The sequence below is a fragment of the Trematomus bernacchii genome, unplaced genomic scaffold (genome assembly GCF_902827165.1).
Source record: "Trematomus bernacchii unplaced genomic scaffold, fTreBer1.1, whole genome shotgun sequence".
Taxonomy (NCBI): domain Eukaryota; kingdom Metazoa; phylum Chordata; class Actinopteri; order Perciformes; family Nototheniidae; genus Trematomus; species Trematomus bernacchii.
The window spans coordinates 24,862,653-24,889,274 of record NW_022987739.1 but is presented as its reverse complement, the minus strand read 5'-3'; the positions used below and the strand labels follow the sequence as shown (position 1 = coordinate 24,889,274).

At 39.8% G+C, this 26,622-nt stretch overlaps 1 protein-coding gene across 6 annotated transcripts in view; it reads left to right on the top strand.

Moving 5' to 3' along the window:
- Positions 1 to 26,622, top strand: part of szt2 (SZT2 subunit of KICSTOR complex) — a 95,186-nt gene that overhangs the window by 39,509 nt on the left and 29,055 nt on the right. For 4 of the 6 annotated variants that reach the window (XM_034146642.1, XM_034146644.1, XM_034146639.1 and 1 more), the window contains 15 exons: positions 720 to 838; positions 1,032 to 1,196; positions 2,242 to 2,326; positions 4,575 to 4,742; positions 10,052 to 10,243; positions 11,176 to 11,375; positions 12,192 to 12,358; positions 14,000 to 14,097; positions 14,239 to 14,371; positions 14,582 to 14,712; positions 15,632 to 15,679; positions 18,380 to 18,501; positions 19,083 to 19,268; positions 25,059 to 25,314; positions 25,400 to 25,479. In XM_034146642.1, the coding sequence (XP_034002533.1) occupies positions 720 to 838; positions 1,032 to 1,196; positions 2,242 to 2,326; positions 4,575 to 4,742; positions 10,052 to 10,243; positions 11,176 to 11,375; positions 12,192 to 12,358; positions 14,000 to 14,097; positions 14,239 to 14,371; positions 14,582 to 14,712; positions 15,632 to 15,679; positions 18,380 to 18,501; positions 19,083 to 19,268; positions 25,059 to 25,314; positions 25,400 to 25,479 (2,150 nt within the window). The remainder of the gene's footprint in view (positions 1 to 719; positions 839 to 1,031; positions 1,197 to 2,241; positions 2,327 to 4,574; positions 4,743 to 10,051; positions 10,244 to 11,175; positions 11,376 to 12,191; positions 12,359 to 13,999; positions 14,098 to 14,238; positions 14,372 to 14,581; positions 14,713 to 15,631; positions 15,680 to 18,379; positions 18,502 to 19,082; positions 19,269 to 25,058; positions 25,315 to 25,399; positions 25,480 to 26,622) is intronic. The other 2 variants (XM_034146640.1, XM_034146641.1) reach the window with 2 other exon arrangements.

The window sequence follows — 26,622 nt, the reverse complement described above, 5'->3', positions numbered from 1 at the left end:
TTACACAACACTTGGAAGAAGATACTAAAAACCCTCTGAGGCATTAATGAATAAATTATCTCCTTTCATTGTTAGGTGGTAAGAACATTCTTGACCTTGAAAAATATAGGTAATTTAACTTTATTTAATTACTCAAGAGCTCTCTGACATGAGGGAGACAGATTTCTTTTTCAGTTGAGATTGCTTAGTCGTTATATTTCAAAGTCATATGGTGGCAACTGAGCTTTCTCCATAACAACAGAGATAGAACATCTGAGTGATGCAGTGGAAAGCTCCAATACTAGGCAGTTAAGGTTTCCATTTGCTTTTATTTCTTAACCTAAATTGGTCTGAGGATGTAAAAGGCTCGCTTTGACCTACAGTCTGAACAACACATTTTCTGCTCAATTCCTTTTTGCTGCATCTCCTACCAAAGGTTTTTGGATGGCAAAATGTTGTGTATGATAAAAGAATACAAAATAAAAGCTTTGACCTAAGTTGGAATAAATGTAACAATAGGTCTACTTTCTTGCTTTTTCTCTGGGACTTTTCAAACGCACCATCCTTTTTTCCGATTGTGCCACTTGGGAAGCATGCTTCAGATGCTGTTAGAACATGCACTTCCTTTAAAACATACTAAGACCGTTAGATACTGAACTGCAATCACTTATTGAAAGCAGAACCGTTGCATTTTTTCAACATGAGGGTGATGCAGAGATGTTTATTCCCTCTGTGTTCAGGGCCAGAGATCACAGACGAGCTGGTCAAACTGCTGCGGAAGCGCCTGGATGAGACCACCCTGGACATCATAACTGTCATGCTTGTGAGGAACTGCAAGCTCACACCAGCTGATGTGGAGGTAAACTGCTCCTATAGGGTCATTTGTATAGAAGAAATTGAGGGGAAAGCAAAAAATGATTCTAAAATGATTGGGTATCTTTTAATACAAATACGTTTTAGGTACATTGAGCTGCTATCACTGCGGCAATCAGACATCACTTTTAATGGAAATTGCTTTGGATAATAGCCTTTATAAAATGTTGTGTATTTAGTTCATCCAGCCATCAGGGTCTCCAGCCACCGAGGTGATGACCTTCAGCCTCCCCCCCTACTGTCTGCCCTGGCTGCCCGCTGTGGCTCACTACCTCAGGCAGAACCTCCTCATCTTCCTGCACGTACCCAAGTACACGGACAGCAACACAGCACACCACTTCAAGGTACAAAACACACCTACCCAATGTTATTGAGTTAGAGGACACATTCTGCTCATTTGCAGGTTCATATTTGTATGTAGTGCCTCTCCTGTGACATGTCTCCATGCTTTAATGTTCAAAAAGCTCTTTATTTTTCTCATACTGTGCTGCAGCACCTCTTTTCACCCTCTGTCTGAAACCAGAGCCCAGTCTGCTCTGATTGGTTAGCTGGCCAGCTCTGTTGTGATTGGTCAACTGCTTAGAGATATCCCTCCCATTAGCCAAATAATGTGTTGGCCCACTAGCCAATAGAAACTTGAGTGTTACGTAGTGATATCACTATGTGACAGAAGTAAACAAAGGGGTCCAATGGAGGCGTTTCAGGGAGGGGGGAGTGTGTGGGAGAGAACTTTGGGATGTTAGCCTTTTCAGACCATTTACAATTCACAAAAACCTATAACACACTACAGGAAAGGGAAAACCCCCAAATCCACATATAAGGGCCTCTTTAAATTAATATATGTATATTGTTTATTTAATCAACAAACAAACACAATTGTTTTACTATTCTAAGCTAAAAAAAATACTGCTCTTACTGTGCCTAAAACAGATATCCTGGCTAAGCATTGGGAACAAATGTATACCGAGATTTCTTTAATTTGAAATAAAGAACATATCAAGTCTTTGGCCTTTTTTTTCTGCAGCTCTCTGATTTGTTATAGCTCTACCTCGCATCATCCCAGAATCTGTTGCTGCAAGATCAATGTCTCAGCAGCAGTGTAAAGATCTGGCTAATAAAACCCCAAAGTAAACAGTCTGACTGGTTTAAGTCCTGAAACTACTTAAAAAGATTTGTCGACTTGTAAAAGTAAGGCATTGCTGCTTGAAAATTCAAAAGTGCCTCCCTGCACTGATAGATGTCTGCGAGTGCACCGCAAACAGCTCTGTAAAAAGTGATCAGGAAGGGATCAATTCTGGAAACCTGTGGCAGAGAGTAAAATGACTTTGGCAGGTCTCATTGTGATGTTTGAGATAAATGCTGACTGGTGCTCTCCTGTTCGGTGTGCAGCACTACTTTCATTTGAGCGGAGACTTGGCCGACGGAGATATCTACCTCTACAATAAACCTGGAGGCCAGGGGACCGGAGGCAAAGGTAATCACACACCCTCAGTCTCCCTCTGTGTGTGTGTGTGTGTGTGTGTGTGTGTGTGTGTGTGTGTGTGTGTGTGTGTGTGTGTGTGTGAGTGTGTGTGTGTCTACAGAAGACACAAATCAATTACAGCGCATATACTGAAATGTAGGATTAACCCCTTGAGATGAACCATGTCGTTTTCAAGGGGGTGCTAACATATTGTACAAACAGCAAGAAAGTAACAAGGAAAACTAAATCACGTCACAATACAACCACTACTTCAATCACAACACAGAAATGAAAGAAACACATGTGGATTAAACATTATATAGCCACAGAAGAGGCATGAACAAATACTTGTTCCCTGAAATAAACAAATAAATATATGTGAATTCATCAACAGCAAAAAATAAGACCAAGCATTTTTAAACATTTGAAAATAAGTTAATTGGTGGTCAATTATTCAGTGAAAGCAAGTCAGTAGAGATGGGTTTTGAGGTAGTTGATCTAACAGAGGGGGGTGTATGTGTTGCTCTGTTTGTGTTTGCCACATATTAACACATATTTCGCCTAACAAACATTGTGCTCCCTGCGACTTGAATATTGCACTAGTCCATTTTGATTTTCGATACAATTTCAGCAGCCACTGACAGTACCCCTTCCTGAGAAGTGCCCATGCTTTGTAACAGAAAATCAAAACCTTTTAAGTGGTTTGACAATTTTCTTTTAAATAAATGATTCCTGTGTTATCAGGCCATGAAATAGAGCTCAAAGGAGGCAGGTGTTGAATAAACATTCAAACTCAAACCCTGTTCTTCTTATCTGAGCCTGATACACTCTTTCTTTACCTCCGTCTCATTTTCTTTGCTGTAACCTCAGGTCTTTATTGTCGTTATACTCGTCTACAATGACATTTGGCAGGCTTCTCTCTATGCAGCTTAAAATAGAAAAAATGTATAAAAGCAGTGATGAAAAAGTAATAAAAACAGTAACATATTGTTACATTGCAAGCCTACTATGGTGTCTCATCATAAACATCTCTTACATTATCACAATATTATCTCTCCATTTTTTTATTTTATACATACATAGCCACTTGAAAGTGTTATTTTCATGTATTTAAACTAACCCTCTTCCTAATTCATGTAGAGAACTGTTTGTCTTTGAACAACAACACTCTCATTTAAGGGTAGAGCGTCAGATTGGGAAGACAAACGCACCCCTAATTACGCTGTGAGTGCTTTTGTGTTGATGGACCACCAGCATGTGTCCAATGTAATCAATTTCTCAGGTAAAATGACATGATAGATACTGGGAGATCTTCAAAGGACCTCTATGCCTTTGGCTGTCTAATCATAAACACTGAGGCGAGGAACAGTTTGCTCCTTGCTCCTGCTTTTAGACTTTCTGTCTAACTATTTTTTAATTGCTGTGTGGAAAAGCTCTGACTACATCTCATTAGTTTTAGCATCGGCAGAACAAAGTGCATTTGATGTCACCTGATCCCTGCCCGGCGTGAACTAACTCTGATAGTCACCTTTGTTCTGTCAGCACATTAATAAAGTGTGTCTCAGCTGCTCTCCGCAGTTAGTATGTTTGCTGAATTCCAGTTGACTTTTTAAACACCAATGTTATTGCAGACCTTGACAGTGATAGGACTAGAGCCAATTAATAATACATAAATAAATAATACATGTATTTATAGAGCACTTTTATAGTACTCAAAGAGCCCTTATATATTGTATAAAACCACACACAAAAAAGAATGAACTCAACATGAATAACACATTAAAAGCAGTTTGAAAAAGAGGGAGGGGGCAGCTATGGAGAAGGCTCTGTCCCCCAATCCGTTGATTATATGATTTAGCCAGTATCAAAATGTACTGTATCTCATTTGTGGCATGTTTTGTTAGGAGTGGCAGGAATGTTTCGTTTTTCCGAAAAGCACGTGTGCAATAAAAGCCAGTAAAATTGAAGCATCCAAAGATCAACAATGGATATTAAGACTGTTTAAGATGCTACTGTGTGTGTGTAAAATCTAGGCTGCTGTGACACACAGTTAAGGTGGCACCATGGAAATTAAACCAAATAATATATTTTGTCAGCTAAATGGATTTTTGTCTAATAATGCCAGGGCTGAATGGAAATGGCTTTTTTGGATAATTGTGAGCAAAAGCAAATCATTTGTGACTCAGCAGGTAGAAGTTCAAATGGAGCTGACTAGATTTGACTCTTTTGGACATTTAACCATTTTCCCCTGCTCTGTCAGGTATCGCCTGCATCCCCCTCTCATTCGTGGACGCCCATAATCGACCCCTTCAGGTTCAGGACGGTGCCGCCCTGCAGAGATCAGAGAACTGCACCACCCCCCTTCATCCAGAACACTTTGATGAGCTGACCACTGTGGGGAGGGTGGACTCCGTCAACATGAGCTCAGGTACATTTCAAAACTATTGCCAAACTTCATTAGGCCAGCTTTCCGGAATGTCTGAAGCTGGTTCCTGGTGGATGGTTAACGGTTAGGGTTTGTCATACAGGAAGTAACACATCAAATGTAAATACTGTGCTCCGTCCACAGAATAATTTACTTTATTTTACTCCCAAGTTGTTTAAAGGGGACCTATCATGCAAAATGCACTTTTGTGTCAGAAAACAAAACCCTCTCTCTTTTCCTCCGTACCCAAATCTCTAAAAACGGAGGTACAACGGAGCTGATCCAGATTTGCGTCTAATATGACGTAATATCGGAAATGTGGACCCACAGAACTATCAGCAACGTTGCTATCAGAAACAATGCCCGACTGTTTTGGACGTAATATGGTCTGTGTTTACATTAGCATCGCTAACACTCAGAGCTAACCTGTACTGGAGAGAGTATGTGTAAAAAAGCAGGGAATAATAAAAAGGAACTCACCTTGTGGTAAACCGTCAAGAGAAAAAGCATTTGAGCTCCATAATTCAGAAATAATCGTTGATGTGGTTTGGAACATGACGGCGTTTAATCACGGGAGCATTAAGCCGAGTATCTCGTAGAATTCTGAGCAGGCACAAGCACCCCCTCCTTTTTTTCAAGCTAAGGACCCAGATCAGCAATTCTCTAACAGGGCTGAAACAGAGGGATATGAGGGATGTTTAAAATGCATGATCTGTTTGGTATTTTGGGCAAAACACATCATAGATATGTTTTTATATATCTGAGACCCATAATGTATACCTAAAAATAGCATTATAGGAGACCTTTAATATAAAGCTAAAACTCTGGCTTTGGGTTGGGTAGCTTGGACATAATCAGGTTACTGATGGCATGAGGGTCATGAATTAATGGGGCCTTAAAGCAGGGATACACTTGAATGTCAGAATTTACACAAGAATGGAAAAAAAAAAGGAGGCTATTGCCATCTCATATGATAGTGTGTCGTAGTGTAAAGTTGACTAATTGAACTCATGCAGCGAAATGACCAGAATCAGCATTATTAGGCAAGTATTGGTACACATGAAAAAAAAATGTGACTCCAGTTTTCTCTGCATACTTAATACATAGTTCCAATAAGCTTTAACAGGAAGATAGAAATAGACATACAGCTAAAAAATAAGGACAGCAAAATGGAACCAAGAAAGGTACTTAAAGCCATTATGTACATTCAGGAAGTGTACATTCTCTAATGGGCTTTTTTACCTCATCCAAAGATGTCATATTTTTAAGGGTTTAAGAGACTCTCCTGAGGTACATGCAATGGTTTGAAGGAACAAGAGCAGTAGGGAGAGAACACATTCCTGAGAGGTTCTGGATGAGATGTTCCATTCTCCCCAGCCTCCCCTGTTGCGTCTGTCTGTCAGGAAGCTGGCCACCCACTGACAGGTGGCGGGATCTGGGAGAGTTTCGAGCAGAGGATTTGTGTGTTGAATGCAGAAAAGAGGTGCATAACACTGCTGTGGGCAGAAGGTTTTAGCGGCACACACATTTCTTTACCGAACTGTTTAAAGATGTCAGTTCATCCAGGTGTGTAGCTGCAGTGTTAAAAACCCTCCGATCAGTGCAGAGAGCAGCCTGTCACTCTAACTCTGCCGCAAAGGTCAATCCCCTCACAGTCATGAAAGATTTCTATGGTTGTATGTATCCAAAGCTCAGAGGGTCGAGAAGGTAGAAAGAAGATGAACCAAACAGAAATCAGTAGGCTCAAAACTGAAAATAACTGAAAATAACATCTATGAGCAGTCGATTACAACAAATGGTGTCTGATCCCACTTCCAGCTCCACCTTCTGGTAGAAAGTTCAGGGCTCCCTATAGCAGGCTGAACTGCAACACAAACTCATTCCTGCCTATGTCCATTAAGCTTCTCAACACTCCAATGTAATGTAATATCATTTAAAGTGTGGTTGTGGATTACATCACTATTCCTAGTATTGTCCTTACTGGGACAATGAAGTATATCATATTGTATTGAATATTATAGTATCGGATCCCATCTTATTGATCATATCTTTTCTAGGGCTGTCAAGTTAACGCGTTAATAACGCGTTAACGCAAAAAAAAATTAACGCCACTAATTATTTTAACGCGATTAACGCATGTGTATTTTTTGTCCTCGGCCGCCGTAGTTTCAGAGCGCATCGAGTTTAAAATACCATCTACAAGCTGATGCTGACAGCCCCGCTCCTGCTGCCCGCTTGTGGCAGACCACACTTCCACGCTCACCGGCAGGCCCGGACTGGCCATCGGGAGGACCGGGAGGGTATGTGTGGCGCGAGCGAAGCACACCTTACGTGTTGTTGTTAGCATCTGGTGCTAGCTAGCTGAGCTAACGGATATAAGGAGCTGTTTCAATGAAAACAGAGGAGCGACATTTCGCCGACAACTGCGCCGAGCACTTGACTTTATGCAGGTAGCCAGACAGCACACTCAGCACGGATAGTGCCGCAACACAGCTCATACACACAGGCATATATGCCTTGAGCTGCACATAGCTCCAACGATCCTCCACATTCACATTCACACACACACACACACACACACACACACACACACACACACACACACACACACACACACACACACACACACACACACACACACACACACACAGTATTGTATGAGAGAGGTTCCAGGTTGAATTGAGGCGAATATTTGTAATGTTCAGAGGTTGTTGTGTTTAATATTCATGAGAATATTTGTCATTGTTCAAATGATAATAAACAAACATATAAAGCATAGTTGTCCACTCATATGTTGATAAGAGTATTAAAAACTTGAAAAATATCCCTCTAAGGTACATTTAGAACAGATAAAAAATGTGCGATTAATTTGCGATTAATCGCGATTAACTATGGACAATCATGCGATTAATCGCGATTAAATATTTTAATCGACTGACAGCCCTAATCTTTTCGTATTATATCGTAACGTATTGTTCTTATAGTATTGTATCGTATCCTACATATCGTATTGTTCTTAGCATATCGTTTAGTTTCGTAACGTATAGTAACCTTTCATATCACATCGTATCATAATGTATTGTATTGTTTCGTTTACTAAAGCTTTAAGGGGGACTGCAGGATAATGTTGTACAGCAATGGACCAGTCTAATCTCTGGTGGGGCGCGTATATGCTGAATGTTGAAAGTTAGTGGTTTAGTTTGTTTAAAACTAAAAATGGAGTACAATACTACATATGATTTCACGTATTGAAATGATGTGAGGTAGTTGAACTCGCTCAGTGTGTGTGTATGGGCTTTACTTACAGAACAGTGTATTTTAACATTGCTGAGATTTGCTCACAATGTCAGACAGTCAGCCTCCAGATAACAAGATGTATTTCTGATTGCAATCTGTTGAGTGTGCATTTAGACCTGCATTCATATATATGATTAATACATGCATAGATATCATATGCATAGTTGTAACATGACCAGTAGACTGAATCTGACCTGTGAAGTAAGTGCAGTTCCCCTTCAGAATTACTGTTTGATTATCTTACAAGGTTACAGCAGTCATTGTATAGTATAAACGAATCATTTGAGAATGATAAATTACAGTCATAAATGTCACGCTACGTCATGGGTAACAGTCTGGCTATTACATTTAAAGTCAAAATATTAAATCCCCCTTAAATTGAACTAGTAAATCTTCCTCGTAAATGACTTCAACTCTGTAATATGAATATGTTTGTTCCTGGAGGCGAGATGTGTTAATGTGACACTGCATAACAGGTCCATAAATCAAAATTATAGCATGGTTTTGTGGGCTTATTAATATAATTGTATTTATTAAGTGTTAGCCATACTCAAAGACAAAGAGGACTCCAGTTCTTACATTGATTGGTTTAGGGAATTAAAAATAGACCATCCTCAAATGGTGGTTTTAATTAATTAAACATTACTGTGCAGTGAAAATAATTATTCATGTCACCATCTGTGTCTTTTTAAAGACATGTTAAAGAAATGTTATTCAAAATAATAAACGTTTAATTGGTTTTGGAATTGGTGGTGAAGAAAGCAGCAGAGGACGTACAGTAAGGCATGTAGACAGTTTGCATTGGTGCAAGATCACACAAACCACTCGTGTGTAGTTTCTTTATGTATGTCCTTATCTTGAACATGAGTGTTCATTTTCATCATATCTCTAAAGATGAACAGTATTACAGGGAGGGAGGTGTGGAGAATCATTGGCTCTGTTTTTAAATATCAATATAATAGCAGGATAATTGTGATGTTTTTGAATATGACACATTAGCGCAGAAGATTAATAACCTCAAATCAGTACTCCTGCCCCAATATAAGGACCACGTTTCCCATAATCCCTGCTGCTTCCTTACTAAAACTGAAAGTTAGTTATTTTTGACTCACCTCTAAGCCTACTATATTGTGTTTTAGAACGACTCTACTCTACCAGATAGTCCTGATCTCTATGTAATAAAACAAAGCGAGTGAGGAGGGAGAAAGAGTGACTGGATTGAAAATAATTGGATGGGGTTTTTTTGGGAGGTATACTCATAGGTGTAAAGTTTCCTCAGGCGGGTGCTGAGGTAATTTTCAAAGGTGTCTGCAGCACAGATGGGTGGCGCAGGAGGTAAAATAGGTGAGAGGTGAACAATGCTGGATGTGTCAAAATAACTGGATACAGCGTTGGAGGCGGGGCCTTGTTTATTCATATCAAAGTGGTGCATTAAGCCAAAATGGCCTGACTATAAATACAAATACATACATCTGATTGTAAATACAAGTACCTGGACGACTCGGGGACTTGAGCCCATAGAGCATGCACACCTGCGTCTTCCTTAAGCCCCGCCTCCAGTCAAGTCCGTCTGCTCTCCAGATGAATGGATATGGAAAATAACTCTAGATTAGCTTTGAGCGCATTTTACAACTTTTAGACCCTAATTCAAATAAGGGATATCCAAGTGTTCCGACTGATGTAGATTTTCCTTTAAAAGAAAGAAAGATGCTTATATACAGATTCATTTCCCAATGTAAGTCAATCGGGGCCCAATGAAGTCACTTGATTGACACGGAAATTGTTGTATCACTGTTTGGCCGTTACAAAAATGTACTTCAACACTCTTCACACTTTCTGGAGGCTTATAAACAATACTACTCCAAACTTGTTCATGCACATTCCCTTAATAAGACCAGGACCAAATGGTGTTTCAGTGCCAACAGTCTGCTTATTATTAGCATCTTCCAAGAACTGAAACAAAATCATTTTCCTCTTTAATGTTTTGTTATTTATGTGAGCTTGTGTTCTGACAGAGCCCCATCTGTTTGTGCGGTTTGACATCTGGGAACAAGGCAACGTCAGCCCCGCACAGCTGAGTGACAAACTGCAGGGGGCGCTGCGCCACGCCCTCTGTGACGTCATCATGGAGCTCAGAGTGCTGCCCAACCCTCTCTGTTTGGGGGGGGTTTGCCCTGCAACCAAAGCACAGAGGGAAGAGGCTAAAGGTGAGGTCATCATCAAGCATCTTTGCTGTGTGGACTTGATGTACTGTGTGTACTGTATACTGCAATCAGACTCTTTCAAGCAGTAAGCATTCCACTACAAGCTAAGACATATGTATGTCGGCCAAGACGGAGCTTTGCATCCCAAGGGCTCGGTTGACAAAAAGCATTGAGATTTTTTCATTGTATTTCAGAATATTGCAGAAAATAAACTCTGTGACTTGAAGCAGAAACTTCATTTGGACCTGTCAACCTTAGTTAGATGGAAATGACTCAAACCACTCGGAGAGGTGTCATTTTACAAATGTAGTCTTTTTATTGAAAGTTTTTTAGGTGTATACTTAACAGGAAAATGCCTACCGTACATATTTTTAGTTGAGTGATTGAGTGGTTAAAGGACAGGTGTCGACAAGTACAGGGTCACATATACAGACAACAGAGAATTTACAAAGGAAGACAAATGATACAAAACCAGGGGAACAGAACCATTGGTAAAACAGAGTTGTTCAGCAGGACTCTGTATACTTATCTGTATCAAGAATCCATACCAGTTAGCCATCTTGCATGGTGACAGGGCACTAAAACTAGTACAACTTGAAAGAAATGCAGTCTGATTAACATAATATATGCAGCATTCCATTTTGGAAGTCCTTCTAGGTTACTTCCCTGTGAAAATAAAAATAAAATGTTTCCTTTAGTGCCTTGATTACACTAAAGCTATAGGCTAATACAAGAAATATATATCTTTATGTGTGTCTCAATATGTGTATAAAAATACATTTGAAAAAGTTGTGGACTTATCAACAACTTTAACGTCATTGAACGCCTCTAATGAGAAAAACACTAAGAAGGATCATCATTTTAGAAGTCTTTATTGGAAATTCTGAAATTGTCTTGGATATGAACGCCTGTTTTCTGTCTGTGGTGGTCTTCAGGGCAGTTGGTCCCGCTGCCTGAGGTGAAGGAAGTGAAGGACAGCCCCCGGCAGCGCAGCGGCTCCCGGGTCTTTAAAAGCAGCCCCTCTCCCATCACCCTGACCCAGGCTGGAGGCAGCAGCCCCCTGCCCGGGACCAGCACCCCCGAGTCCACCACCCCCACCAGCAAGAGCACCCGCCGGAGCTTCTGGGACATACTGGTCAGTTTGTTTGTGTTAAATTGATAGTATAGGTGTTCTGAGATTTATTTGAATATTCTGACTGGATCCACCTCCCTGCGGGTAATATTCATAGGGTTTTCTGAACATTTCTAATACCTAGAATGAATTGTTTAATACCAGCTTACCAACATGTCTTGAATAGTAAAAGCCAACCTCTAATTAAATGAAAATGTCAGATGTAAGCCCTCAGGTATTCTTTTGAGTTGTTTGCCACATATATTTGAGATATTATTTCCGGTTGACATTAGGTAAATGTGCCTTAGGAATAGTTATATACTTTTTCACCATTTTGTAATTATGATTAAATATTTTGTGTGGGGAATTAGTGAATTACAATGTTAGTTTTATGTATAAATGAAACCATTTATATTTCTTTGTTTTTACGAATGTTTCTGACATTGTTTGCCTGTTTTAATATTGTCAGTTTAGACTTTGTGGTAATATAATTTAGAGTTAGCTTTCTTTAATTTAAAGTTGTTGAAGCTTAATTGGATTCTAAGCACCAATCAATGTAAGAACTGGTTTGATTTAAAACCAGTTCTGGTGGTACACTCCAGACTCCATAGAAAAAACTACTGCTCTGATGCAACACAAAGAAACAACCCTGAGTTCATAGACAGCGCTAATCTGAATGATGCTCTTATATACGGTGTATTTAGAATTAGTTGGCCATTTGTGAGTTTTAAACTATGATTGCATAACTACAGGAAGGTCTGGATTCGGTTTGTCTCTCTGAGCGAGTCCCTTTCCTGAGATCCTCCCATCACTTTTATGTATTCCTCTCCATCCTTGCAGAGTAAGCCAGATTCATCAGAGCTGGGCAGCCCAAAGACCACTGACGACATCGTGCAGGAGAAGGGAGAGGAGGGCAAAGCAGCCCGACGGAGGCACAAGACGGAGAGCGTGAAGCAGCAGTGGAGCCAGGAGAAAGCTCTGGCTGTGGAGCTGGAGCAGGCCCAGAGGTGGAGTACCTAAAGCATTATCAGGAACATCACAGCATTCAACTAATACCAGACACCGCTAAGGCTCACCACAGAAAAGCCCCTGTAAAACAATTTCCCTAAGTGGGCGGGGCAATGCACATGTTTGATTGACAGTAAAATGGCCTAAGAAACTCACTGTACACCCTACATATACAGTCTATATGTACACAACGTATCCAGCAGGAAAACAGCACACAGACACATTTAGAGACCAGCTGGCTATAACATACACTGAACAAAAATATAAACGCAACCCTTGTGTTTTTGCTCCCATTTTTCATTAGCTGAAGTCAAAGATCTAAGACTTTTTATATGTACACAAAAGGCATATTTCACTCCAATATTGTTCACAAATGTTTCTAAATCTGTGTTAGTAAGCACTTCTCCTTTGCTGAGATAATCCATCCACCTCACAGGTGTGGCATATCAATATGCTGATTAGACAGCCTTAGGTTGGTCACAGAAAAAGGCCACTTTATCTTGAAAAGAGACATTTATTACTGTAGGAACGGGGGTGTCAGAAAACCAGTCAGTATCTGGTTTGACCACCATTTGCCTCCCGCAGTGCAACACATCTCTTCACATTCCTGCAGTCAGCAGGCACGCTCCCTCAAAACTTGCGACATCTGTGGCATTGTGCTGTTAGATGAAAGAGCACAGTTCAGAGTGGCCTCGTTGTGACCAGCCTAAGGCACACCTGTACAATACTCATGCTGTCTAATCAGCATTTAGATATTCCACACCTGTGTGGTGGATGGATTATCTTGGCAAGGCAGACATGCTCAATAATACAGATTTAAAGGTCCCCTATTATTGAAAATGCACTTTTTGATGTCTTTTAAACATAAATATGTGTTGTTATGTATATTGTTTTGGAAGTAATATGGTTTGTGTTTACATTAGCAAGCATCACTAACACTCAGAGCTAAATTGTACTGGAGAGAGTATGTGTAAAAAAGCAGAAAAAGAAAAAAAAAGGAACTCACCTTGTAGTAAACCCGCAAGAGAAAAAGCATTTGAGCTCTATACTGTTTCAGAAATAATCCTTGATGTGGTTTGGAACATAATATGGCGTTTCATCACGGCAGCATTTAGCTGAGTATCTGGGTAGAATTCTCCTGCATGAGCTCTCCTCTCTCTCTTTAAAGCTACGGACCCAGAATCAGCACTTTAGTAACAGGGCTGAAATAGAGGGGTATGAGGCAGGGCTAGAACGGGTGATCTGTTTGGTATTTGGAGCAAAACACTTCAGAGACATGCTTTTTTATATATCTGAGACCTATAATATATGCCTGAAAATAGTATAATAGGAAACCTTTAAACACATTTGTGAACAATATTTGAGAGAAATAGGCCTTTTGTGTACATAGACTAAGTCTTAGAACTTAGATTTTGGCTCATGAAAATGGGAGCAAAAACGAAAGTGTATATTTTTGTTCAGTGTATATAGCATTAAGCGGCTGAATAGATTTTACTAAGAATTTGGCGCCCTCAGATCCATAGCTTAAGAAAGTTGAATATTAAACCTACATGCAAACAATTGGTGGACACATGCATGTTTTTATAAAAAAAAATGCTAAGTCAAGCGGAGGAGACATGAATGTGTTTGTGTTGGTGCAGGAGGCAGGTGGCCCAGTTGGAGGAGGGCGATGCGGGCGCTCTGCACCCCGTCTACCAGCTCACCTGCCAGCCATGGATCACCTTCATGGCTGAACTCGGTAAGTGTCATATCCCCTAATGCATGGAACAAATATGTTTGCTGCTTTGACAGATAAGAGGGTGTTATATTCTGTATTCTGAAGTATCTCTCAATTTCTGTTTTTCTTTTCTTTCTCTCTGACCTGGCTGCCAAACACCAGGGTGCCCCTCCATCCAGCAGTGCACGGCTGACGTGGCTTCACACTTCCTGCTGCCCTCCATCTTGGCAGAGATTGTCAATTTAGTCAGCTCCCTGGCAAATGACACAACAGTGAAGGCTTTTGAAAAGACAAGGTGAGTTGTGTGTTGCTTATGAAATGAGAAAGCCTTGTTTAGAGCTTATACAACAGCACACAAATCACCATCAGGTAGAGGGTCTCGTATTATCTTATAACCCTTTATTCTTATATACAAACCGGAGTAGATTGCATTTGTGTTCTAAATATCTTAGACCATCATCGTTTTATACATCATAGTAATATGGTTTGTTTCTTTAATTTCTAGGTGTCCAGCATCTGGGGAAATGTTTGTCCCCTGTCCTCTTGTCCAGACCCTCAGCCAGCCTCCAGACGCTACGAGGAGCTTCATTCTCATTGGCCGCAACTTCCACCAGTGGCACTGCAGCACAGAGCAAGGTAAATGCCAATGCCAGTGTTTCTATAGCTTGTTTGTTTCTTAACACAGAAACAGTTCCTTGACCATGAAGTAGAAGCAGAAGATTGTGCTCTGCCTGTAGGTATTTTAATTTAAAAATACCTCTGGAATTCTGCACAACTTTTATCTTATTCACAAACTCATTCTTATAACAATTATTCAGTTGAGGCAATTCACACTTTTTTACTCGGGTTATTACAAAATGTATGTGTTTTTTTTCCGCTTTTACCATGTTTAAAACAAGTTAAGTGAAATGTATAATAAGTTGGTACATAATGAAAAATGATCTGGGGAGAAGACCATTTTTGACACACTTGGATGATGACGCTGTAAATTATACATTGGAAAAATGTTGAGGAATAAACTCTACTTTAGTTGAATAATAGCTGCAGTTACATGGACAATATTTGTTCAATTCGATTGAAATGGAATTGAATGAGGTAATGCAATAAGATGTAGGTTTTCAGGTTTGTGCAAAGTGGCGTATTTAAATCGGCTATACAGTAGAATATACAGTATGAGAAGAATTAGATCAGAATCTTAATAGATATAACTGGGCAAATGTATTCTAGATATTTTAGGATTGCCCCACATCAGGTCCCGATGCTAGCAGCGACAACAACTACAGTTTAAGGTGGTCTGACTGTTAAGGTGGACCAGCTGAACGATTTCTCCAGAGATTTGTTTGTTCTTTTTTAAACACCACTAGTCTGAGCATGTTTTGTGTCGAAGCTTTCAACATGCACTCCTTGCTGCTTCTCTTTGTTTCTGTGTTTCTTTGTCCATGCTAGCAGACGTCTAACACTTCTGTGTGATTTGCAAAGTGTGTGCTTACATCAGTTTGTGTCCATGTGCTTCACTGTCCTTGCCTTGCTGTTTGTTCCATCTGTTTGCCTACAGAAGACTGTTCAGATGAGGAAAACATCGCAGTGCTAAATAGGTTCACACGTAAGTTTGCCTTTCAGGTTAGATCATCAATGCTGAGGGGATGTTTGATATTGTTGTTTGAAGGAATGGTAGTGCTTAATATACATGTTTGATTTATTTATTAAATATATGTATCAAACAACACATCTTAAAAGGGGACACAATGCAATTAGATTTCAATCTTAAAGGCACAAAAAATCTTATCAAACTTTATTTATTTAGCACTCATACGCAAAGTTAACAAAAAGTGCTTCAAAAGCCAAACACATAAATAATACATAGAAATAAAAAAACTTCCCCTCTCCACTCCCAATAGTAAACCTATCTATATCACATAGCTTTGTGATTAATACAAGATGAATACAATTCAATTAAAAGCCAAAGTTAAAAGATGGGTCTTAATTATACATAAAACACAAGACATAGGACCCGATATTTGTGCATCAAGGTGCGAGGCGCTAAGCAATGTCTAGTAGTGGATAAAGAGAGGGAGATTTCTAGAGGTTTATGTGGGTAAACCTTGCCCAATTAAAGTGAAACAAAAATGGTAGAAGAGAGAAAAACCAAACATAACCTGGTTTGGCAATGACCGCCTCTCCTGCTCTCTGACTGTAGGGCTCTGCCAGACATCAACAACAGCATCACACTGCCAGCATTTCACTCACAAGCTAGTGCAACGGCAATTTGGGTACAAATGATAGAGTACCTTCACTGAAATTGGAAAAGTGCCAAGCTTAGATATTGTCTCTTTTTGAGCTAAGTAAAGTGCATTTTGGCAAGATAAAATGCCATCGTTTAAAGGCAACTGCTTCTGAACACAGACCATATCAGAATGCAAGTTCAAACAACTCCAACTAACCTTTTTATTTCAGTTACTTACAGAAGTTAATAAGCCCATAAAAAATGTATGAAAAGAGCCGTGCCAACATAACCTGCACAGGCAGACATCAGTGAGTCCAATATGTTTATTTGAAACACAATGAAAAGGAAAATAAATAACATAAAAACATTAAATAAAAGGGATATTGACACATTTTATTACAATTATTGGCTTATAAATCAATTGCAGTTTTATTGTTGTTCAAGTGCATTCATAAATAGTCAAAAGGCTCAGTAGAAGCCCGGTCTGAACTCAGAAGCACACATCCGAGATCAGGCAGGCAGAACTTAAGGCCAGAAGCTAAGCACACCGTCATCATTTCCTTCCTAACTGCACTGCATATTGTTACTTGAATGTCGAAAATATTAAAGAAAAATACTAACTTTCCAGACAAGCATTACTCTTCATTTTCTAACTTTTTGAGTGTGTTACTATTGGAATCGCCTCACTCTATCAGCAATGAACCAAGGTTACGTTACGCAACCCAAACTTTTTTAATGATGGGTCAAGCCTAACTGTGGAAACCTCTCAGAGAAGCCTGGCTCATTCAATGAATGTGGCCTATGGGCAGTTCCCCAGTTCATGTGTTTTTAAAGCCATGGTAAGGGGCTGCCCAGTGCCTGTTATCCTCCACTTTAGTTAGAACAGATGAAACTGCCGACAGTCAGTAGGAGTCGGTCTTCTGTCTGCTTTTGATTCATACTGCTGTGCCGTTTCACTGAGTTCCTCTTGTGATGGAAATTCTTTCTGGAGCCTTGACTGGAAAACAAGAGAGCTGCAGACTGATATGATGTCTGACAAACTGAATATTTAATCAAAAGACTTGGCCAAGGAGAAACAGAAGATGAACAATAGCAGTGTGCAGTCACCTTGTCTCTCACCATGCATTCTGATCACAGCCACTCTCTGTCCCTACATCCCAAACACTGCCTGCAGTAAGCTTCTTTTTCTAAAGATAAGTCATTCCAATGACTCCTCAAATCTAAGTCAGAACAATCTTAGGCTCAGATTCAGGTTATTTATTTATGACTCCCACTTACTATCTCCTTTACCTGGCACACCTGGCACACTCAGGCAGTCTATATATTGGCGCAAAGGATCTGATGCTTGGTGATATATGTGACCACGAGATAAGTTTGTGCACAGATGGAAGGCTGACAGGCAGGTAGGCCATCCAGTTATTTTAGCCGGGCCGGCTAAAATGATTGGTCATACTTTTTACAGTATTACGGCTTCCACAGATGAAACTTTTTAAGATATTTATTGCTATCGGGATGTTAAGAGCTTTCCATAGAATATAACAAAAAGTGTATCTCGAGCCGGTTTCTCAAACTTACCTACCCCACCTTTAACATAATAAAACAAATGCAAATTAATCACATTACCAAGTTTGACCCCAACTTCCTCCTGTAATTACAGCACAGATTTTTACAATAAATTGCCTGTGCTAACTAGTTTCTTATGTCTTAGCATATGCCCTGTGTAGCACCCACGATACAGAGGGCAATCACAGCGGCTCTCCCTGATAGTGTCCAAAAACTGTCGGACTTCATGCCCTTAATTCACAAACCTTGTTATAATAAAAAAAAAAAACCCTCTGATTTCTCCTACCAGTTTGTCATGCTCTTCTTTATAACAACACAATACATGTATTTATTTCATCTCCGCCCAAAAATACAACCAAACCCTATTATTTCAATCATCATTAATCACAGACTATTATTGTGATCAACACGATTGCATTTAATTAAGCAATTGACACTCGAATTGATGAATGTAGGTATATATGAATGGATAGGAATGAGCTCATAAATGACTTAACGCCTCTCTGTTCCTCACAGCTCATAAGGGCTTCCAGCGCTTCGAGGCTCTGGAGCACAGCGACGGGTTCAGCCCCAGCCAGGCCGGGGCAGGACTGGCCCCCCGCCAGAGGTTCCTCTTCATCTGCATCGTGGACAAAAAGGTTGGGATATGGAAGTCTTAGTACTGTGAATGTGCCCCCAGACAAGAGTTCTTACTAACAAAAGGTCCTGATTGATTGAGCTGTGAATACATCTCTGATCCCTGAATTACACTGCCCCTCATGTCCATTTAAAAAAAGATCTCACTCATGTTTTCCTTTGATCCCAAATGACAACAAAGGTACAGTGCAGATCATTGGAAACAAATCAAAACAGTAGAGTAACATTAAATAAAGAGTCAAGCACTAATTGTAATACAATTAAATAAGTACAAATCCATGGTAAACATCTACAACTATTGCAGTAACAGCCATAAGTAACAAGTTTAAATAAAGGTTATATTGCATATAGCAGTTATTGCACAGAATATGTTTGTTGTCATGATCAGTGTTACCGTACACAAGTGTTACAAAGCCAATACTAGCTAATTCATAGATTTTTTTAATGAATCCGTTACTATTTTAGGATGGTTTTCACTCTCTTACCGCTTGTCCTCCCTGAGATGTAAAAGCCACAGATGTGCACATGTGACATATTATCACATGTATGTGTTGGACTCATATAGTTGCCCTCTTTGCCTCAGGTGACTCTGTACAGCTATAACTGGTCTGTGGACCTGGGCTCCTCTCTGAACCGCGAGCTGCTCCGCCTGGTGAGGTGGCAGAACGCCCGGGCGCACGTGGTGCACTGCCTGCTCAACCAGAAGATGGGCCTCTTCCATCACTACTGCTTCTCTGACGCACCCATCCACGAGCTGGACTACAAGCAGGTAGAGACACAGAGCAGAGGGGAAATGTAGAACAATGGACTAGTTCAGTTAGCATTTATTTGTTTCTTAAAAATATTGTATTGGTTATTCCTATTACTGATATTCATAGTGAAAATTGCCCTAGTTTAATGGGAGACTATTAAGGCTTTGAAGCACTGGAATACATCACGGTTAGTCCAATTCCAGGCAGGTATTCCATTTGTCTTTATTATTATGTAATTATAAAGTTATTACATTATAATGAAAAACACAATATATCCCGGTGGATCAAATGAATAAACATAAGCAATACTTTCACATAATAAAGAATCAAGATATAGAAATATCTCAATGAAAGAAAAAGAAAAGACAAAGAGAAGAAGGGGAAAAAGAAGTGGAATATGAGAAGAGGAGAGAAGAAGGCATATTGTGCTTTATCATTTACATTACATGTCACTTGTTAGACGCTTTTATCCAAAGCGACTTACATACTCAATACTGTGGGCAATCCCCACAGGAGCAATTTGGGGTGAAGTGTCTCAGGGACACAACGACATGCTGACTGCAGTGGGGTTTGAACCTGTGCTCCCTTATCCCAACACCAAGGCTCTATCCACTGTGCCACACGCCTCCATTTCCTGTTATTCTATTGTTGTTGGGGGGATTTTTATTTTTGTCAACTGTGTATTTTCAATATAAATCCTCCCATAGGTATAAAAAGCAAATAATGCAAATTCCCCAAAAGATTACTGGCAAATAAAACTAATTTGCGTTACATGCTACCAAGCCCAAGTCCAACGAAGCAGGAGTCCAAGACAATTCCACGACTTCAAAAAGAAAATGTACTTCAGTTCTACAGTCCTGATTAAAACAATACACTTACACTAAAGCCAGCATTTTTAGGAAATTAACTACATCTTAAAATAGATATTGAATCAATTCCAGTGGAAACTATTTTCCAGTTGTCATTCAGTGTAAAAGCTGTCACTAAACTCCATCCATATTCCTGTCAGCTGCAGCTCCTTTCATGGTGTTGAGTGTCTCAGCATGTATTTAATATTGAGCTGCAGATCAATATTCCAATGATGGACTTGGCAGCAGAAACCAAAACAAGATTTCTCAGCCATGATGTGACTCAGCATTCTTATTATTCTTGATTCTTGCCCCCGCTGTATTTCCTACCTTCTCACTTTGATGAACAGCTCGGGCACAGAGAATCTTTCTCTAGTGTGCTTCCAGTGACAAAAGTGTTTTCTAAGCATATTTAACAACCCGTCTGTCTTTACACTCGTACTCCCGCTCTCCTCCACACTCACACTATGAGTCAGCTGTCATATCCACCTCCATGTTCCCTCTGGTGGTGCAGAGAGACTTCCACAGGAAAACACCATGGGAGCACCTGCATTTACATATGATCGTGAAGAATTTAAAAGAGGGAATTTAGATTTTTAACAGTAGGCTTGAGGTTTTACAGGCTGTGAAATTGCGGTTATGGTAACCACATTCACAACATTTGATTCCCTTCCTCAAAATCTGCCATTGCAGAAATAGACAAATATATAAGGTCAGTGGCGAGCCGTCAGGGCCCTCTAGGCCCTCTGTGAGGGCCTAAGATATTCCAAAAAAAAATATTTAAAAACATTAAAAAAAAATATATTTTTTTTAAATATATATTTTTTTAATATTATTTTTGTTATATTTTTCATTAGTTTTACCAAAAAAAAACTTGATTTAATAAAATAACATTTCCAAAGAAATAAATCCTTCGAATCTGCCTGTTCAGTCTCTGTTGAATGTGAAGGGTTACATGAAAGAAGCTCGTCTGGCCCTCTCTGCGATTCACAGAGGGTCCGCTATAGTAACTGAACGAGAGAGTAATGCCAAATGACAGTACAATTGACCAATCATATCTTCCCTCTAAATGGGTGGGTTTTATTATCGCGGACTTTATGACAAGTTCCGCCCGCTGTGAAACGTTTCTTGTTTCCATAGCAACAACAACTTCCTGTCAACAGCGTGAACTCGCCTTCAAAATAAAAGCATGCCAAATTACACTTAAGACATACAACTGCAACGAAAGTAACAAACACAATGCAATATCATTTTCAATGTCAAAGAACACAAATTGGGTTCACAGGTGTTGTTTTGTGTGGTAAAGGGTCGCTGTCATTGATGCGTTTTGCACCCTGGGCCGTTGTTTTGATATTCCGCTGAAGTATACGCTGTGACGTAATAACTCTTTTTTTTTCTTTTTTTCGAGGGAAGGGGTGGGGGTCAGAGGGCCTAGGTATAAAGCTCACGGCTCGCCACTGTATAAGGTATAACCTACTGGGCTGCAGGTTTATCTCAGTAATTGGCCTTCACTGTGTCTGAAACAATCCATTAAAACCAGGTGGCACAGACATACTGCTACATCTGCAGGGATATAATAGCATTTAAAATAACACATCATTATGATTATCATAAGGACATCTACATTATATTTGACTGTCACAATCATTGCAGTTGTAACAAAGTTCTGTGCTGCCTAAAAAAATGTATGATGTGCCACATTTCAGTGATCTTTCTAATTTAAAGTCACTTTGAGCTGGATATTATCCCATTAAATGTTACAATTTAATCATTAGTGTTATTAAAAAAATAAAAGTGATATTTAAAAAGCAAGGATTGAGCTCCAATAGCGCTGAAAGGCAGCTTTTATGATAATGTTTCCTTATAACAACAGCGCACATATCAAATTGAATGAAGGACTGGGTGATATGGAGAAAATCAAGCATCATGATTGTTCTAATCAAATATTTAGATATGGGAATTGCAACATTATTGTCGGGTTGACTAATAATTATGTTCCAAAGTGTTTTTTGGTAAATTATCATTAGTTAGTTGATAAAAAGCAAATAATAGAACAGCTGGGAATAGCAGTTCAGAAACTACATATCTTCTGTAATGCAGCCTATACTTATGCTATATTACCATATCAGAAATGTAATCTAGTCTCATATCATGTCAATGCTATCATCTTGATATACTGAATGTGGGAAAATCATTATTTTAATGAAGATTTTTAAATAAGACTGAATTACCCACCAGACAAAGTAAGTCCTGGAAAGGCCGGGTTCATCGAGTGGTTTGTCATAAAAATAATAATATCACCTGATATGATAATGACAGTGGCAGCTTTCCCTGCACAGACTGTGTGTGTGTGCAGCACAGACTGTGTGTGTGTGTGCAGCAGTGAAGAATGCAAAAGGCACTGAGTGATTACTTGATACTTATTCCTAAATTGAATTTGTGTTTAATCATATGCTATTTGTCCAGCTAGTTTCCCAGCATAACAAGAACATGCTCAGTTGGGTGTTTGGGTTAATCGGGCCCAGCAGCTCACCTTGCAGGCCAATAAGGCAGGGATGACATATAGCATGCATTGCGTTAAGTATAAAAGGAGAACGGTTAAAAAATACAGAAAAAATTGTCAAATTCATTGTTTTGCTCCTGCATTGTTGTGTGGAACATGCCGCAGTAGACATTTATCAAAGCAGCATTTTACAGCAAATAAGACATCAAATGCCCTTTTAGCATTCCCCCTTCGGCCAATTACAAAACAAGCTCAAAGAATAGAAAGAAACCAAACTTTTCCTTTCTCTCCGATGGCCCCGCGCTTCATCGCCGCATCACTAATGTGTCCGGACAGAAGGCAGAGTCAGAGCAGCAGAAAATTTGCCTGAAAAGAGCTTCATCTGTCACGGCCCTGATGAGAAGCAGAGGGAGCACCAGTGCGCAGTTTGACCCCCTCAGCCTGGAGCCCTGCTGCACACCGCTCTGCCACACACTGCCGGGGCATCTGTCCCCCCCCGCTCCGCTGAACTAACGCGCCCAAAAGTTCCTCTCAACAGCAACCAGGGCCCACCATCAACGCTTTGAAAATCTGATAGTATTAAGATAAATATTAATGATGTATAAAGGAAGGGGATGAGCCGACTCTAATTCCTGAGGAGCTGAGATCCTCTAATGATCGAGATCTCCTCCAAGATGTTGGGAGAAGATCTCCAACATCTTGCTTCAAGTGAGATGTTTTCTGTTGTGGCCCTTGCGCTTTACTTTGCTTTGTGTAATGGAACATTCTGGAGCAATGGAGTCGAAACACAGAGAGACACGGGGAGAGTTGGAACTTGAAACAAACACTGAAGGTTTATTCTGAAGTTACGGCCGGAGAATTGACAAGACATGTGCTGCAGCCACGACGAGTTGACACAGCAGTTTCCCGACCAATTCTGAAGAGGTTTGAACTAGTTCAGAGTGTATAATCAACATTCTTCATTAACAAGACTTAACAAACAAGGCACTAAATCTAACTAAAACTGTCGTCCATGGCAAAGAATGTACACCAGTGGGACCTACGCACCGGATAAGAAGGACTCCCAGATGTCCACAAACAATAAACTATCTCAGGTCAGCCTGTGCTTGGTCATGAACTGGCAGCAACAAAGAGCCAGAGCTGCTCCTCCTTAAGAGAGATAGCAGCAATACCCCAAGGCCGTAGACCTATGCCATGGGAAGGAGAAAGTGAAAGGAGAAAGTGATGGACTGGGTTGAAGGTTAGATACCCAACCAAATGTTCTGTAACAGTTTTTATTGATTAAGAAGGCTGGCACCATCATCAGCAGCAAACCAGACAATGTAGGAGTTGTGGTGGAGAGGACTCTGATAAACGTTATCCATTATGAATGATCCTGACTACCCTCTCCGCAAACTACTGGACACAGAGGAGCTCCTCCTACAACACACTGATTCCGCCTCGCTGTCACAAGAACTGATACAGTATATCATTCCTGCCAAGAGCAATACCCCTATCTACAATCTACAACACCTCCCCTCTGTCTAGCAGATAACTCCCAGCTCCATTCTTTTTGAACCAGTCTCCACTCTGCAGCGCATGTTGAACCCGCACTACCTCACTGTATTTAAACTATGTTTGCATTTCGTTTTTAGACGTTTTCCAACTTATTCTGTATGTTTTATATTGAGCTTTCTTAAGATACTCTATAGATATATTTATTTCTACTGTTTATGTATATATTTACTGTTTATTTATTTTAAAAAATCCCAATTTGGGATCAATTAATTATATAAATGTAGTCAAATCTTTATTTCAGAAAGTACTTAGCAGACTTTATTTTGTATATTGTATCCTTTGTTTATATTTTTTGGTAGAATATTATAGATTATTGTAATTTATTCTATATATTTGATATTGTTCATTCTTAAGATAATATATTTAGACATATTTCTATTTTTATTTCTACAGTTTAAACGTATATGTTGACTGTTTATTAAAATGTTTGTTAACAGGCTGCTGTGAAATAAAATCCCAATTTGGGAACAATAAAGTTTATTTAATCTAATTAAATCTGATATGCAGTGCAGGGAATATAATTCATATACTGTAGGGTCCCGCAGGTCCTGACTTTGACTCAGTGTGGGCTCTGTGCCCTATGTAGCTGACTTTGCAAGCATTAATGCATTTGAGCTAATCCAAAAAGTTTTCAGAGGTATTAAGCTGGTCATTGATATAATTTAACTTTAATATTCCTAACACTTTTTGGAATATGCTTTCAATCTGACTACTCTACATGACGATTTGAAAATACGCAATTTTGGCTTCTTTAGTTACTTGCCCTGCGGTCATCCTTTTGTCTGTCCTTGCTGTCGCTTTGTTTAGCGTTTATTGTCATGTCATGTCATACAAATGGTGTTCCTTGTCATTTTTTCACAGATTGTTTATTTATTTTTCTTCTTATTTGTCTTCTCCAGGATCCCAACCCCTTCCTGAGCCCCTCCATGGAGCCCGATGCGTTGCTGCGCAGCGCGGTCCCCCCCCTGCCCAGTAAGGAGCAGGGCAGGCTGGGCCCCTCGGTCCGGAGCCTCGCCCCGCTCCACTTCCCCTCCGAGCTGCTTCCCTTCGACGAGGCTCTGAGGGACGTGTGCACCATCCGGCCCCTGATGGAGGGGGATGTGGTGGCCCGACATGGCAGCCAGCTCCTGGAGATCAAAGTTGCTGAGCGGAGAGGTTATTACTGCTACTTCTTATAAAAAGAATGTCATTTTTGTTCAATGAGCCCATCAAACCCAGTTTCCTGTGTTTGCGCTGACAGAACTGGAGAAGCAGATGAAGATAGAGAACCTGTTTGTGACGTGGCAGCAGAGGTCGGCACAGTCCAACATGCCCATTTCAGTAAGTACCACAAGTCACATGCACACATCAATACACATGTAGGAATTTGTTTTTATTATCCTTTTTTTTTTTTATTTGCATTTTAAGAAAATATACATTATGGTTACACAACAACAAGAAATACAGTTCTAAAAAACTAAAATACATGAAAAAACAATCCACAAATCAGTAAATAAAAAAAGGAGTCATTGAATGTGTAGGACAGAGTTAACAGACAGCAGATACATAAATAACTCTCGTTAATTGTCATATCTAACCAGAGGGTCATTAGGATTTTTTTGTTGTTACCTTCCCCACCGTTGCCAAGTATCTGACTTTTGTTTTCAGTTTTGTCATACTAACTAGGATACAAGTCTATTTTGAGGCAAGCAACCTGTGAACAGTTGGTGCACTCGAATGTATAATTTTTCAAAAGGACGGTTGGAAACAGACACTCTGGTAGTATCCAGCAGTGGGAAAATGACGATTACATTTTTTTGTAATTTTTCTTCATTCCAGGAAGGAGAACAATAAAGTAGTGTTAGTTGGTTGTTTACATATTTAAAATAGTTGGAAAAAGACACATGGCTGCAGTACCAACACAGCTAAGCTGCTTCTGATCCTTTTTCATTGTAGCCACAAAACCTTTTGTGGAGTTCTCTTTCAAAACATAGGGTGTATGCCTGTCAGTCTAATTTCCTGTCATTTGGTCATTCAGGGCAGGAATAAGAAACATTTGACCAATCTGATGAAAATCAGAGCCGGTCAAAATGGATCCTTCTTATAATCTCCACGTGGGGTCCTGTCATCTGTGTGTTTCCTGCAGCACTGGAGGCTGTAACTTTAGTGTAACATTAAACATTGCCCCTTTTTAAAACGGTTCATTTAAAAGCCAAACACCGAAATATGTTTACTTCTCTAAGCCTGGTATTAGTCTTTATACTTACTGTACTTGCAGTGCAGGCGGAATTAATTTATCGTCTAATGCATGAGCATGAAAGATTTTAATGTACTTTTCACTTCATTGAGACAAGTGAAGAAGTCAAAATGGAATTACATATTGAACACATGAAAAGAAACACAATGTGAACATGCTCACAACAAATTGGATCTGACCGGTAAACCTGAATCGAGTATTAACTTCCTGCATGGTGAAAGTAGCCT